Source organism: Aegilops tauschii, chromosome 2 (genome assembly GCF_002575655.3).
Source record: "Aegilops tauschii subsp. strangulata cultivar AL8/78 chromosome 2, Aet v6.0, whole genome shotgun sequence".
Classification (NCBI taxonomy): Eukaryota; Viridiplantae; Streptophyta; class Magnoliopsida; order Poales; family Poaceae; genus Aegilops; species Aegilops tauschii.
Window position 1 is genome coordinate 441,336,660 of NC_053036.3, and position 14,864 is coordinate 441,351,523.

Here is a 14,864-nt window from a genome sequence, read left to right on the forward strand (position 1 = left end):
TATGTTGCTATTGCTTTCTTCATGACTTATACATGTTCCTATGACTATGAGATTATGCAACTCCCGTTTACCGGAGGAACACTTTGTGTGCTACCAAACGTCACAACGTAAATGGGTGATTATAAAGGTGCTCTACAGGTGTCTCCAAAGGTACTTGTTGGGTTGGCGTATTTTGAGATTAGGATTTGTCACTCCAATTGTCGGAGAGGTATCTCTGGGCCCACTCGGTAATGCACATCACTATAAGCCTTGCAAGCATTGTGACTAATGAGTTAGTTGCGGGATGATGTGTTACGGAACGAGTAAAGAGACTTGCCGGTAACGAGATTGAACTAGGTATCAAGATACCGACGATCAAATCTCGGGCAAGTAACATACCGGTGACAAAGGGAACAACGTATGTTGTTATGCGGTCTGACCGATAAAGATCTTCGTAGAATATGTGGGAGCCAATATGGGCATCCAGGTCCCGCTATTGGTTATTGACCGGAGACGTGTCTCGGTCATGTCTACATAGTTCTCGAACCCGTAGGGTCCGCACGCTTAACGTTACGATGACAGTTTTATTGAGTTTTGATGTACCGAAGGAGTTCGGAGTCCCGGATGAGATCGGGGATATGACGAGGAGTCTCGAAATGGTATCTTGGTCCCAAACGTCACAACGTCAAGTTAGTCTCCAATGTTGTTCGGAGTCCCGAATGAGATCACGGACATGACGAGGAGTGTCGAAATGGTCGAGAGATAAAGATTGATATATAGGACGATAGTATTCGGACACCGAAAGTGTTTCGGAGAGTATGAGGTACATATCGGACTACCGGAGGGGTTACCGTAACCCCACGGGCGACTAATGGGCCTTATGGGCCATAGGAGGGGAGCACACCAGCCCACAAGGGGTGGCGCCCCCTGCCCCTAAGGAAGGAGGCCGAATAGGAGAAGGAGGAGGAGGTTCGCCCCCCCTCCCCCTTTCCTTCCTCCCCCCTCTCTTTCCTTTTCCCCCGTCCGGTAATAAGTAATGTGGGGGAGGGGGCGAATTGGACTAGGGGCCCAAGTAGGATTCCTCCTACTTGGGGCGCCCCAAGGCTGCTCCCCTCCCCCTCCCACCTATATATACGTGGGGAGGGGGCGCCTAGAACACAGAACAACAATTGTTAGCCGTGTGCGGCGCCCCCCTCCATAGTTTATGCCTCCGGTCATATCTTCGTAGTGCTTAGGCGAAGCCCTGCACGGATCACTTCACCATCACCGTCACCAAACCGTCGTGCTGACGGAACTCTCCCTCGACACTTTGCTGGAGTTCGAGGCACGTCATCGAGCTGAACGTGTGCAGAACCCGGAGGTGTCGTACGTTCAGTGCTTGATCAGTCAGAACGAGAAGAGGTTCGACTACATCAACCGCGTTGTAAAACGCTTCCGCTTTCGGTCTACGAGGGTACGTGAACACACTCTCCCCCTCTCGTTGCTATGCATCTCCTAGATAGATCTTGCGTGAACGTAAGAATTTTTTTGAAATTACATTCTACGTTTCCCAACACTATCGATTTCTGATCATTGAGTAAAAACCTTCACACCATGCAATTTTCTTGCCTTCGAGATTGGGATAAAGTTATGGAAGGAGGCACCTGGACTTTTTGAGGGCAGCCAGTGTTGTTAGTTCCCTATGATGGCTTTACAAAGCCGTCTATGATTGATCTTAACACATTCAAGATATGAATTCAGTTTCATGATCTTCCGGACGATTTTGGCCCGTTGGTAAGACATAGGTATATATCACAAATCAATCCTTACATATACAATAAAATTGCTTGGAAGGGGAAGGGAGGTTGCATTCAGTCGTTCGTCGTGTTACAATTGGTCATGAAGGCTGTAGATTTTTTTTTTTTGAGTACATGAAGCTGTAGAATTAACACACATATTTTCATCTGAGTCCATCTTTGCCAGCGTACGTGCCCTTTCTTCCACCGCGTGTGTCACACCGCTTTCTTCCTGGCCTCCTTGGCGCGGCCCATTTTGCGGATACCGAGGGACATGCCGAGGACGTACCCATCGACGAGGGGCTCAGGCACCACAGAGAAGAGGAACCACAGGAGGGCGTGCGGCCAATAGGGCGCGCACCGAGGCTCGTACCCAATGTAGCGCACGGCGGCGCGGGCATACGTCTCCGGCGACGGGGCGAACAGGGACGCCTGCCTGATCGAGGCCATCTTGGTCGCCACGTACATGGGTACCTGCCCAAATAGGAGAGATTCATTCAGTTTGACGGATGATCTGACACTGATAAGTTCATAGCTCCTGATTATTACTTCCTTGGACCAAACAGTAGGATTTGCGGTGAACTGACACTAATTGAGTGCTCCTACTGTTTCTACACGTCATGATTCCGGTTTCTTGTTTTTTTTTAGTTGATTTCGGTTTCTTGTTGAACTAGCTCGCGCCCATGCATCAGTATCTGTCTATTGCACGATCCAGTACAGGTCTACAACTATGTGAACTAACTCATGCCACAATGAGAAAATCCATGTGTTCGTTGGGAGGGCCAGCAAAGACTTGTAACTGGTGGGGTGGTAGATCATAAAAATACCAAAATACTACTGTATCATTTGTATTTCTCTAAATATACGTGAACATCACGATGCCTGACATGCAAAATAACGGAGATAACAGAAACGCAACAGCCCTCTACAAGAGTGATTAGCTAGTAGGAGTACCTGGCATTGCACATCGATGCCTTTGTTCTTGTACTCAACATATAGGCTTCGCGAGAATTGATCAGCATACCTGAGAAATTGGGAACACATTAGTTTCATTACCTGTTCTCAGAAATAGTTGAGTTCAAACAACAGAAAACACTATCACTGTGCCTCACGAGTGGTTATGTAACTTTCTTCCGAGCATGCACGCACACATACTTCTTGTGAGTTTGTATTTAGTTACAATCTATAATCAACTTTTTGAAACAAATAAATGCATGTTGTATAATCTAGAGAAACCAGTGACTTGCAAACAAAAAATATAGAGAAATGAAATATCATCTTTGTACTACCTATCCTAGTGTGTGCAATTTGTACCTTTACAGTTGCAAATGATGTAATCGTTTTGGTATCACTGTGAATAATGAAAGACGGTGTGTTACCTACGGTCTGCAGATTTGAGCAGAGTCAAATTGCCATATTTTCTTTAAAGTAATTTTGTTTTATAAATCAAGGGTTAATTTACTCATTACTGGCCTCATTGCCATCGAAGTTTCTTACCCCAGGGATGTGCCTTATTTAGAACGGAAACAGTAAATATGAGGAAATTCAGCATGTGTTTACATTATGCTTATAGAAAGGTTTGGAGATAAAATTGGTGAGACAGAAATTTTTAGTTCTAAGAACTCATGTAATTATTTTCCAATATATGTTATGTGGCCTCCGAGTCTAACCGTGGACTTGGCATGTCGGGAGGGAGAAAAGTGGTTAATGGAACAAAATGTGAATAATACATGCCATGATTGTATGAAGATAAAGATAATTTGAAATCAGTTAACACTTGGCTTACTTATGTGGCACACTATCGTTATTGAGCACATATCAAGCAAATCAGATGAAATATGCTATTGATTCGAATAAATGTCGGTTCCTACTTACGTATGATGTGATTTATGTTGATAACACAAGGAACAAAAACCTAGAACGAGTGAACGACATCCTCCTCTTAACGGACTTCATAATCAAGATTTTTCTTAGGCGAATCACTTCGTAATCAAGGTTAAAATGCACTCTTTTTAAGTTTGTGCATTCATATTAAACTCCTATAGCAAGAATGAAACTAACTTCAGAAGTGGTTCAAGGACAGGGCCGAGCGGTACTCACGCCTTGGTGGCGGCGTAGACAGTGTAGAGCGGGGTGGACGGCATCAAAGTGCCAATGAATACTCAATTTTAGAATTTATCCATCTTTCTTACCCCTGAGATGTGCCTTATTTAGAATGAAAACAATAAATATGAGGAAAATTAGTATGTGTTTACATTATGCTTACAGAAAAGTTTGGAGATAAAATTGGTGAGATATATTTTTTATTTCTAAGACAATTTGTGTAATTATTTTCCAATATAAGTTACGTGGCCTCCGAGTCTAACCGTGGGCTTGACATGTCAGGAGAGAGAAAAGTGGTTAATGGGACAAAATATGGAATAATACATACCATGAATGCGTATAGAGATAATTTGAAATCGGTTAACAGTCAGCTTACTTATATGTGACACACTATCGGAGTACTGAACACATGTCAAGCAAATTAGATGAATTATGCAACTGACAGGCCGAGCAGTACTCACGCCTTGGTGGCGGCGTAGACGGTGTAGAGCGGGGTGGACGGCATGATGGAGGCGGCGCCGGACCCGATGTTCACCACGGCGCCGCGCTTGCGCTCCACCATGCCAGGGAGCACGGCGTGCGTCACCCGGGTGACGGCCTCGACGTTGAGGCGTATGAGGTTCCTCCTGAGCTCCTCGTCCACCTCGTGGAAGTAGCGCGCGTACGGGTAGCCCTGCCCCGCATTGTTGACGAGCACGCCGACGTCGAGCCCCCGGATGGACTCCGCCAGCGCGGCCACGTTGGCGGCGAGCCCGTCGGCGGCGAAGTCGATGACGAAGGTGCGCACCTCGACGCCGGGGAACCTGGCCCTGACCTCCTTGGAGACCGCGGCGAGCTTGTCGGGGCTGCGGCCGACGAGGACGAGGCCGAGCCCGGCGGCGGCGAGCTCGAAGGCCAGCGCGCGGCCGATGCCGTCCGTGGCGCCCGTGACGACGGCCCAGGCGCCGTAGCGGCGGCGCAGCGGCTTGGCGGGGCGGAGGAAGGCCGCGTAGAGCCACAGCGCGAGGCGCGTTGCGGCGCGCGATGCGACGAGGAGGCCCACCGCCGCGAGCGCCTGCGCCCACGCGGGCTGCGCTCTTGCCCCGGCCATGCGATGGGAAGGAAGCGAGCGCGTGTACGCGGCCGCTACGGTGAGACTGGTGGGCAGTGGGGAGGTGTGTAGCTCAAGCTGGGCGATGGTGCGGTCGACGGCCATGCATATATAGCCCTGGGAAGAGGATGATGGTTGGCTGCTTGCTGTGGAGTTTCGTGGGGTCGAGCGCCCCATGCTGGAACGCTGCTAACTTATTAATTAACTGATTTTTTTGTAAGCCATTAACATAATATTTAGAATCCTCGGGAGGATGACGAATACATGCAGGGATTTCAAAGGCAATCCCATTCCCAGCTGCAGAAGTGATCATCAGCACATTGTAGGATACAGGTAGGGATATCATGTCATGCTCCCCAGTTTTTTTTCTTTGTCATAATATTTCTAGGAAAATTTTATACTGTATTATTAAACGTTTGTTCCAACAATCCCTATGAGTGGTAACCGGTAGCACATTATCCATGTATCTAGGCATTCTCACATGCAATGCATGCAGATTGTGTGGGCGTTGAAAGTTGACGAGGCTGAAGAGTAAATTGGGTAGTCAAAATCTCACGGATGGCAGGCGTAGTAGTTGAAGTTGAATCCCCTGCTTCTGCTTTCGTGCCACACGAATTACGCGGCATGCTCTTGGCGTGCTGACGTTCTTGATGTCGGAACGAAACACATGCGTCTCCCCCCACCAACCAAACCAGTACATAATCGCCAAGCTATTGCGAAAACATGTGCAGAGAACAATACAATGAAGGATATTCTTAACACTAGCATGCATAGCATATATGGTTGCACCTTCCTCCGATAAATATGAGAAGTAAACAAAAATGTACTGCACACATTACAAAACTCTTCAAGGGTCTCACTCTTCCGATCGCATAAAAAAGTCGTGAGATCTACACTATAGGTCCAAACACCGGAAGAATTTGTACTTTAATTTTGGCGAGCTCTGGAGCAAAGCTAAGCCCCATTTCTAGAACCAAAGCTATCTTCCCGCGCTCTTCTGTTTGCCTTTCTTCGGGTCTTTCTTGGAACTAGTCGACGCACTGGCCTCTTCCTCCGCCTTTTGTTCAGCCTCCAGCACGGCCAGCTGAAAATGCGCACAGGATGAGTTGACACATAATTTCATTAAAAGAATTGTTCATGGATATTGGAATTTCCCTTCCAGCAAAAGACAGGCATGAAAAAAAAAATACCTCATCGAGTATGGGTTTCAGTTCCTTGAATCGAGTTTCAGCAAGATCAAAGCCATCCTTGCGGAGCTCCTGGCATCAGGCGCGCAAAGATTAAATACAACATACAGCCTAGAATAGAATACTCGATAAGCAACGAAGGGCAACCTTTCCGGTGTGTTGAGTGTGCTCGTAGGCTGCCATTTGCCAGTACATATTTGTTCTCTTGCAGAAATCTCTCAGTGACTCTCCTGGCTTCAAACACAAAAAGATGGGAATCAATAAATAAATAATGATTTGGTTTTCAGTCTGCTTCAGGTAACAAGCAGCTGGCCAAAAATTGCTCCACGATAAACATCCGAAGGATCAGACACCACACCCATAGCCAGGAACAGATCCACAAAGAATAGAAGGAATAAATAATGCTAATCAATTGCAACATTACCGTTGGTGTCCTTTGAGAATCAGAAAGACCGAGGATGACCCTGATCTGTTCTATCCGGGCACGTTTCTCTTTTCTGCGCAATTTCTTACGTTCCCCCTTCAGTAGAGCCACAGCACCGGACACAGCTACATTCTTCTCAGCCTCTTCATCGGACTACACAGGAGGAATAGAATTAATAACCAAACAATATGAGTGAAAACACTGATCACAAAGGAAAAGAAAGATAAACATCAGCATAAATCTCAGAAAGTGAGAAACTCCACCATGGGACTAACCATGCGTACCTACTTCTTTTATAACCTCCAAATAGGGAGTAGGGCATTTTGAAGGACGAGCTCCATGGAACTCTTTTTTAAAAAAAATTCAAAAGATCATATTTTGAAGTTCCAAAAAATTCTGGAAAAAATCATAGACGTTCATATGGATGTGTTTTACATGTGTGTAAATTCTGACGATGAAATACATTATGGTGAGAGCTACAAAAAAGAATCATGCAACATTTTTAATAGTGAACAATGCGTGTACTGTTCACCATTTTCAAAATCAGAATTTTGTCTCTTTTTTTTGTGTAGCTCTCACCATAATGTATATCATCTTCAAATTTTACACACATGTAGTATACATCCGTATGAACATGTGTGTTTTTTTTAGAATTTTTTGAAACTTCAGAATGTGATTTTGAATTTTTTTCAAAATACAGAGCTCCATGGAGCTCGTCCTCCATTTAGCATTTTTGTAAAACAGGTTAATTCATCACAAAAAAAGAGACTCTGGTGTTATCAACGACTTACAATTTCCTGTCATTATTGTACCAACCAAAAGCTACAAAAACAATAAATAATTACGGAGAACTGGCAGCTCAAGTTGACAGCTCAGGCAAGCATGCCAAACTGCCAGAGGCATCTTGGGTAACCCTGAGTGCAATAGTCAATACTCCCTCCGTCCGGAAAAAGCTTGTCCCTCAAATGGATGTATCTAGCACTAACTTGGCGCTAGATACATCCATTTGAGGGACAAGCTTTTTCGGACGGAGGGAGTACAAAATGAGCCCTTTACCAACAGCCCAACTTTACTATAGCGTTCATGAATGACAACATATACCAACAAACTAAGAATGGGGCCTCTGTAGTTCCAAATATTTCTGCCACAAAATACTATAATGTTGGATCTATGGAAAAATGCTTGCCTATGACGCTCTTAAAACATTGATTGCTATCCTCAAGTGGAAAGTGTTGCTGGAACAGGTTTCTCACCGGCTCGTCTATCATGCAGAATTTTAGCCTAATGCATATACTAACGTGTATTCTTGAAACAAAACAGGCTGGAAATTAGCAGCTCATCTGGTTTCTGGCAACAATTGTTGAAAACATCAAACTAAAATATTTTCCTTGTTTTACAAAAAAAATAATCTTACAGGAAGTATATAGAACTGGCTAGAATCAGATTAATCAGTCACGACCCACGTCAAACTTAGCAAGATTTTAAGAAGTACGAGTATGACTGTTAGCAGGGTAAACCAAGTGGGTAATACTGTTCTCCTGAACATGTGCACAATATGAACCTTAAATCCAACTGCATACCTCCTCCTCATCTTCATCTGTCTCCATAGCATCATCTGCACTATCATCTTCATCGTCCTCATCCTCATCCTCCTCATCGTCATCATCGGACATTTCTAACCATTCGGATTCAGATGCCTGCACAAAAAGGGAAAGCAAAGGTGAGTTCTGATATATTTTGGGGAATAATTATGAAACAACTAGCAGATAATTTGTTGCACACTCCAATAAAAATGAACTATATCAGGGAAAGACAATCTTCAACTGACCGGTATGATACACTTCCACTCATCTAGTTTGCTAAGGTTAAGTGAATACAGATCATCAAGAGTAATTTCTCTATCTTTCACTTCCATCATTCCTCCATATAAGTATAGCGTATCTTTCCCTACAGCCATTGATGCATTGATACGACCAATGGGCTTAATTGCCTGTTATTACCAAAAAATAAGTGAGCAACGAAAGTGTCATTAGGATGTATAAACATCAAAGATGGTCTACGAATAATTGTCCGGCATGGGAATTACCTCTGGAGTTGCTTCTTGTTCTGTTGAATCAGACATGACATCAGAGTTTTGGCTTGAGCCAACTTTATTTAAGGTTAGACTCTTGGTCAAGTGATTAGAAACTCCACCGACTTCAGATTGAACATCAGTAGCTTCTTCCGAGCAGTCCATGGTATCATCATCCTCATTACCAATATTACTTTCTGAATCATTTGCTGTTTCCTTTCTTTTGATATCCTTTGTCTGTGCATGGTAAACCACTGTCAGCATAGTGTTATAATAATAACTAAATAAGCATTCAAGACAGCTAAATTTGCCATTTGCTAGGCAGAGATACAAACATCACTACATATTTAAGTTCAAAATTTGTGCACTTATGCACAACGGCTATACCCCATACCACAAAATTAGCTGTCTATCTCACAACTAATAAAAGGCATTTCTGCAGATTAATTGGTACAGTAGCTTTGTGCCTGATTTCTTAAAAAATGAGCCCCCTGCTTGCGTAGGGTCCAGGGAAGGGTCCGACCACTTTGGTACGCAGCCTGATTTCTTACAGATTATCAATTATAAACAGGACATGGCTGATCACATGATTACATTAATTTGAGGAATCACCTTATTTTTAGCAGGCTTGTCTTTCCTGAGCTCTAAAGGATACCTGAGACATCCAAGGAAAGCAATATATTCAACACACAAACAGAATGCAAAAACTACAAGAAAGAACAACCTTTCACATCTAGGCTTTACTGTTAACATTTAAACTAAGAATATGTGAGCTGTAAGCCAGTAGAAGTGGAACCAGTGTTAGACTGTCACTGCACAATTCTTGAAAAGCAAAGCATATGCTTGGATAATTAAAAGTGATCCCAAGAGTACTCCCCCCGTTCCATAATACTTGTCGTGGTTTTAAAACCACGACAAGTATTATGGCACAGAGGGAATACTATATGATTTTCAGAATAGTTAAGTTATCTAGAATCTAGATAACCACAAGAAGATTAAAGGGAAAGTTCAATCCAAGACATGATAGTTTATTGCTTCAATTCAATGATACTAAAAGTTGGCCAAGAGCAAAACATATATATGGTATGCCTGACTGCTGCTAACACTAACATATTTTGTTGCAGCTGCTACAGTAATTTGCCGGACCAAGCTGACACATCCATTTTTCTTTTAAATAGGCAAACAAGCAGGACTATGAATAACTTAATCTGAATTTATTCCACCAAGCGACTGTTGTCGCGATCATTCTTCTTAAAGAATGCCACCAACCTTAATGACAGACGAATAAGCAGGGCCATGAATAATTCAATTTGAATTTATTCCAGAGTAACTGGTGTCTCGGTCGTTCTTCTTAAAGAATGTTACCAGGTGCTAGTGCCTGTCTGGCTGAGTTTTTTGCAGCTAATTTTATTTCCATTAAATATAAATAAAATGAAATATTAAATTTGCACAGATGGTGATAAAAAAAAGCATACCAACGGTGATTGTCCAACTGGAATCCATACAACTCGTTCATGAACATGCTCATAAGGACATCAGCTACAAATAGAAATATGGGAGTGAAATTAGTTTCACAGCATATGGAAATACCCCTAGAGTTTGAAGATTTGAAGCAGCTCTTTGGTTCGTAAAAAAGAATAACCATCTTAATCACCAAAAAGATGAAACATAGTGCACCTAATATTTCAAATATAAAATAGAACAATCTAAGTAGGTAAGCATAGTGCAAGCAAAGTTCGGTTCAACTTACCTTCGACTTCCATATCTACTACGCCGCCAAAAAGGACAGCCCTTTTCTTGTGAACACACATTGAAAACCCAGCTCTGGGGCCAGGTGGCATCCCAGTCTTCTTAACCTATCAATGGTTCAAGTGGGAAACAAGTAAACATTGCAAGACATTCAGCGGGGATATGCAGGTCTTGAATAAAAACTTAAAACATTGGCAAGATAAATCCTTGGACTTAAGTACATGGGAGTACAGAACTCAGTAGATAACAAATTAAAGAGAAATGCAAGATTTGACCTTATTCCACTCCCAAGTACGAGGATCAAGAGACCACATATCTGCATGAACTGTTCCTTTTTCTGATGCATTTTTGTCAGAAGAAACTTCTTTAAAATATCCACCATACATATATATCTACAGAAAAACAACCATTAATAAACTTACATAGCTACATATTAAATAATAAAGGACTCAGCATAACAGGTCACATTTTGTCAGGTATTATGCCACACTTATTGAATGGTTATTGACACAAACAATTAAAGGTTGCAGAACTGGTTAAACAGAGCAATATTTTGATATTTGTTGAGCAAACACGTCCAGTACATCAATCTATCACCATATCATCATCTTGAAGAAATATATTTCTTTCTTATGACTCCTTGTTACGACAAAAACATCAGTTGCCACATAAGAAAATTATCAATCATAACAAGAGCACTCCCAATAGCAAATAACATGTGATACATTAATAACTGAAAAATTGTTATGGAGTTACATTAAACAATTTATGAAGTATTAGCATACTAACTATCAAGGTAAAAAACAGAGGCTTGCCTGATCTTGGTAAACAACAAGCTGAAAGCCACTTCTTGGACTTGGCCACAGGCACCCAGGACGAGGCTTAATTTCCTCCCACTAAAACACCAACATTATCGGTAAGAATATTGAATTACATGGCTTTACATGTTACTAATATATACTTTATGTTGCTAGCAGTACTGACGGAAAAACAACATGGTGTACTCACCTTGAAATTATCCAGATCAAAAACATGCAGATCATTGTAGTACCTGCAGAAGATATGATTATCAATTGAAACCATATCATATTAAGTTCTTAACAGTTCACAACATACTCTACGCCACGAGTTCTTTTTGTGTTTCTTTGTTCGATGATCAACTGTAATACTGTTACACTACTACTCAACTGGTACATAACTTGTAACTAGGACATAAGTCCTAATACTTCTATAAAAATATCATACATTATTAAATATTACTAAAATAACTTCACCACAAGCTAAACATACTAACCTCACTTCCCTAAGAGTGTCATAGAAGCCGCCAAATAGCACAATCTTGTGCTTGTAAAGGACCTGTTGAAAGAAACACATACCAGTTTACACAAATGACTAAAGGAAAAAAAAAAGGATCAAATTTATATTATCGGCCAATTATATTAATTTACATATTTATCAGATCACTCCATAGATTGCCTGATTCAATATCTCTTGTATTTAGGCACTAGGTTGTCCAAATATACTCATTCAACAGAACTACCTAATATGATTGCATCACAACCACATGTTTCCTACAACTATGCTGGTAGCCTGGTGCTTATAATGCAGAAAAGATTAAGGAAAACGGGACCATAATAGTTAACAAGTGGTTTCAACATAAAGACACCAACCATTCTGTGTCCTGAACGTGCACTTGGACATCCCTTGGCAAGAATTTGTTCCCATTGATTTGTTTTGAGATCCAGTGTCCAGAAGTCCTGCAGTAGAAAACAAGCCAAAGGATAAGAGATGTACCATATTTATGACTGTTAAACTTAAGATGCATATTACAGCCAGATAACCCCTGATGTTAAATCAGAAAGAAATAAGCGAATTTGGAACAAAATAAATTGTATCATCTATCATGTGTAGCACATCCAAATAAAAGACAGGCGAACCATGGTAAAGAGCCTTCTATTCCTTGATTTACAAATGGCAACAAACTCCCAGGCTTAATCTCTACAAATGACATTTCAACACATACTTTCATAGACATATCCCATATAAGATTAGTATCTCTCTTGGTTCAAATTTGAAAAAACAAGCCAAATGTAATTTGTCATCGGAGGCCGAAGCTGTCGGGACAGTTTATCATCACGAATATGTGAAATGCTTAATGCCAAGAAAAAATCCCCAGGCAGTTATGAGAAAATTTAGACTAATATACTTAGTCTTCTACCTTGTAATGATGAAAACGTTCTTGGTTTGGTGAAGTGAATTCCCCACCTGAAACATCAATAAAAAGAAAGATAAATCCAGTTGACTGAAATAGCACCTTTACTCGTAGAATGTACTCATGAGTGTAAAAGTTTTATTACCAAACATGTATACGTTATTCTTCCATGCAACTGTCTGGTGAGCACTTCGTGGAGGTGGACTGTTAGGACTAGATACCAACTTCCACTCATTTTTCTCTACATCGTAACGATAAAGATCACCATAAACAAAGGTCTGCAGAAGCATATAGACAATATTCAGCACCACTGAAATTATTTGCCTTCAAGAGGGAACTTATTAAAATTATCAAGGAAAAACATTAAGCAACCACTATATTACTACAGGGAAGCGCAAAGACATGAGATAAAATTTATAGAATATACAGGAATACCCATAAATGAAAGAGCATGGCAAAATCAGTGAAATATATTATCATATTATTCATGTCACATGCGGCAAAATGTCCAGATTACAGAAGATATGTTCTCCACCTTGCTACCATTGTAGAACTCTCCACCATACAGAATTAGTTCTGTATCCTTCGATGGGTTTATGGTAAGCTGCATATGAGAAAGAATCACGTCAAATTTGGCAACTAAATCTCCATAAAATTTACTTGCTTGGCTGAAAAATCATATACATATCTTCTGTGTAGCATTTGCAATAATATAAGTAACACACAGATTAATTATTATATTTTAACAAAAAAATCATGTCGAAAGCACTCCACAAAATGAAGAACTTTTATTTGGACATAGCTCAATGGTGTAATGATCATCATTTTTTAAATAATTCAACTAAAATTTCACATAGCCTCGTAGAGATTTTGCGGACCTTGCTCATATACAATGAGACTGGGTTATCCAACTTCTAAGCACCTAACATGACCATCACAAGATTCACAAGCATAGAAATTAACGTTACACAGCTTCAACTATGAAGATTCTTTCAGTAACTGTCATTATTTTTTAGTGTCTGCAAGGCCTCACCGAGCCATTGGACCGGGGAGATGGCGCAGGGACATTCTCCTCCACATGAACCTCCTTCTTCTTCGCTTCCTCCTTCTGTATGTTCTTCTGCAGTGAAGTAAAGCCCAGCGAGGGGGAAATAAGCAAAAGAGGATGAAGTGCAGCAACGTGTAGTACTAAACAAACGTTCCATAATTTCGATTAAAAGACTTCATTAGCAGATGCAGAGCAGCAGCTGAACAGAACGCAACAAGCAGCAGCAGCAGAGTGAAGCACTGGAAAGCGAGCTGATCGAAGTAAACGGAGAGGAAGAGGATACTGACGAGGATGGCGTCGATGTCGTCCTCCTCGCCGACCTTGCCGGCCTCGCGGCGGGCGCGCTTCTCCTCTCCCTTGGCCGTCTTACGCTCCGTCTTCTCCTTCCCCTTCCCCGGTTTCTTCTGCTTCTTTCCCATCTCTCCAGATACTTCAATTCGCGGCGGAGGCGGGGCTAAGACCTCACTTCTCTGCGGCGGAGGCGGGGCTAAGAGCTTACTTGGGGCGGCGGCGGAGGCGGGGCTAAGAGCTTACTTGGGGCGGCGGCGGCGGCGAGAGCTAAAACCTCACGGGGAGAAGGGGAGAGAATGGTGTTTGGGACTTGGGGAGTGGAGCCGGCGCTCAAACTGGGCCTTTGTGGGCTAACTGCCTGTTTTTCGAGATTTTGGGCCCAGCAAGTCAGCGCCGAAACGGAGGCCTTCTTCATTCCTCCAACCAAGAAAACACCCCTGAAAAAAAGTAAAGATAAAGAAAACGGAAATGAAACAACCGAACCTCGCGAGTCGCGACCCCTCAATCAAAAAGAGAAAAACCTAACCTCGCGTCGGCGGCGAGGTCTCTACCGATCAGCCTCGCCGGGGAAGGGGATGGAGATGGAGATGGATTCCGTGCAAGCCAGCGGGCGGCGATCGGCGGAGGAGCTGGATGAGGCCGACCCCTTCGTCGCGCGGAAGAAGATGAAGCATCCGGAGAAGGGGATGGGGATTGGTTCCATTCTGGGACGGCAACTCGCGGAGGAGTTGAGCGAGTTGCTGGAGGCCATCTCGCTTGCTGCCCGGGCAGACCGTGAGAACTGGAAGGGGGTTGATTGCGTCCGGTCACTGCGGCCGGTCGACATGGAGGAAGCCCTCGCCGTCGCTGACCGGAAGAAGGTGGGGAAGCCGGAGAAGGGGAAGGAGGTTGCTAGCTGGCAGCCGACGGGGGAGTTGGAGGAGGCCCTCTCCGTC

General features: G+C 42.8%; 2 protein-coding genes across 2 annotated transcripts; both read right to left on the reverse strand.

The window, feature by feature from the left end:
• Positions 1–1,860: 1,860 nt before the first annotated feature.
• LOC109766544 (very-long-chain 3-oxoacyl-CoA reductase 1) lies at positions 1,861–5,098 on the reverse strand. Its single transcript, XM_020325328.4, has 3 exons — positions 4,319–5,098; positions 2,709–2,778; positions 1,861–2,228 (listed from the first exon to the last, which is right to left on the reverse strand). Exons 1-3 carry the CDS (start codon positions 5,050–5,052, stop codon positions 1,971–1,973), a joined length of 1,062 nt encoding a protein of 353 aa, XP_020180917.2. The 5' UTR covers positions 5,053–5,098; the 3' UTR covers positions 1,861–1,970.
• A 544-nt stretch (positions 5,099–5,642) lies between these two features.
• On the reverse strand, positions 5,643–14,211 carry LOC109766518 (uncharacterized). Its single transcript, XM_020325303.4, has 20 exons — positions 13,926–14,211; positions 13,624–13,710; positions 13,126–13,194; positions 12,736–12,868; positions 12,597–12,643; positions 12,049–12,135; positions 11,673–11,734; positions 11,387–11,429; positions 11,194–11,274; positions 10,654–10,770; positions 10,380–10,485; positions 10,105–10,168; positions 9,242–9,284; positions 8,645–8,866; positions 8,387–8,548; positions 8,139–8,255; positions 6,559–6,711; positions 6,282–6,368; positions 6,138–6,206; positions 5,643–6,031 (listed from the first exon to the last, which is right to left on the reverse strand). The coding sequence occupies exons 1-20, from the start codon at positions 14,055–14,057 to the stop codon at positions 5,927–5,929; spliced, it is 1,986 nt and encodes a 661-aa protein (XP_020180892.1). The 5' UTR covers positions 14,058–14,211; the 3' UTR covers positions 5,643–5,926.
• Positions 14,212–14,864: the final 653 nt, after the last annotated feature.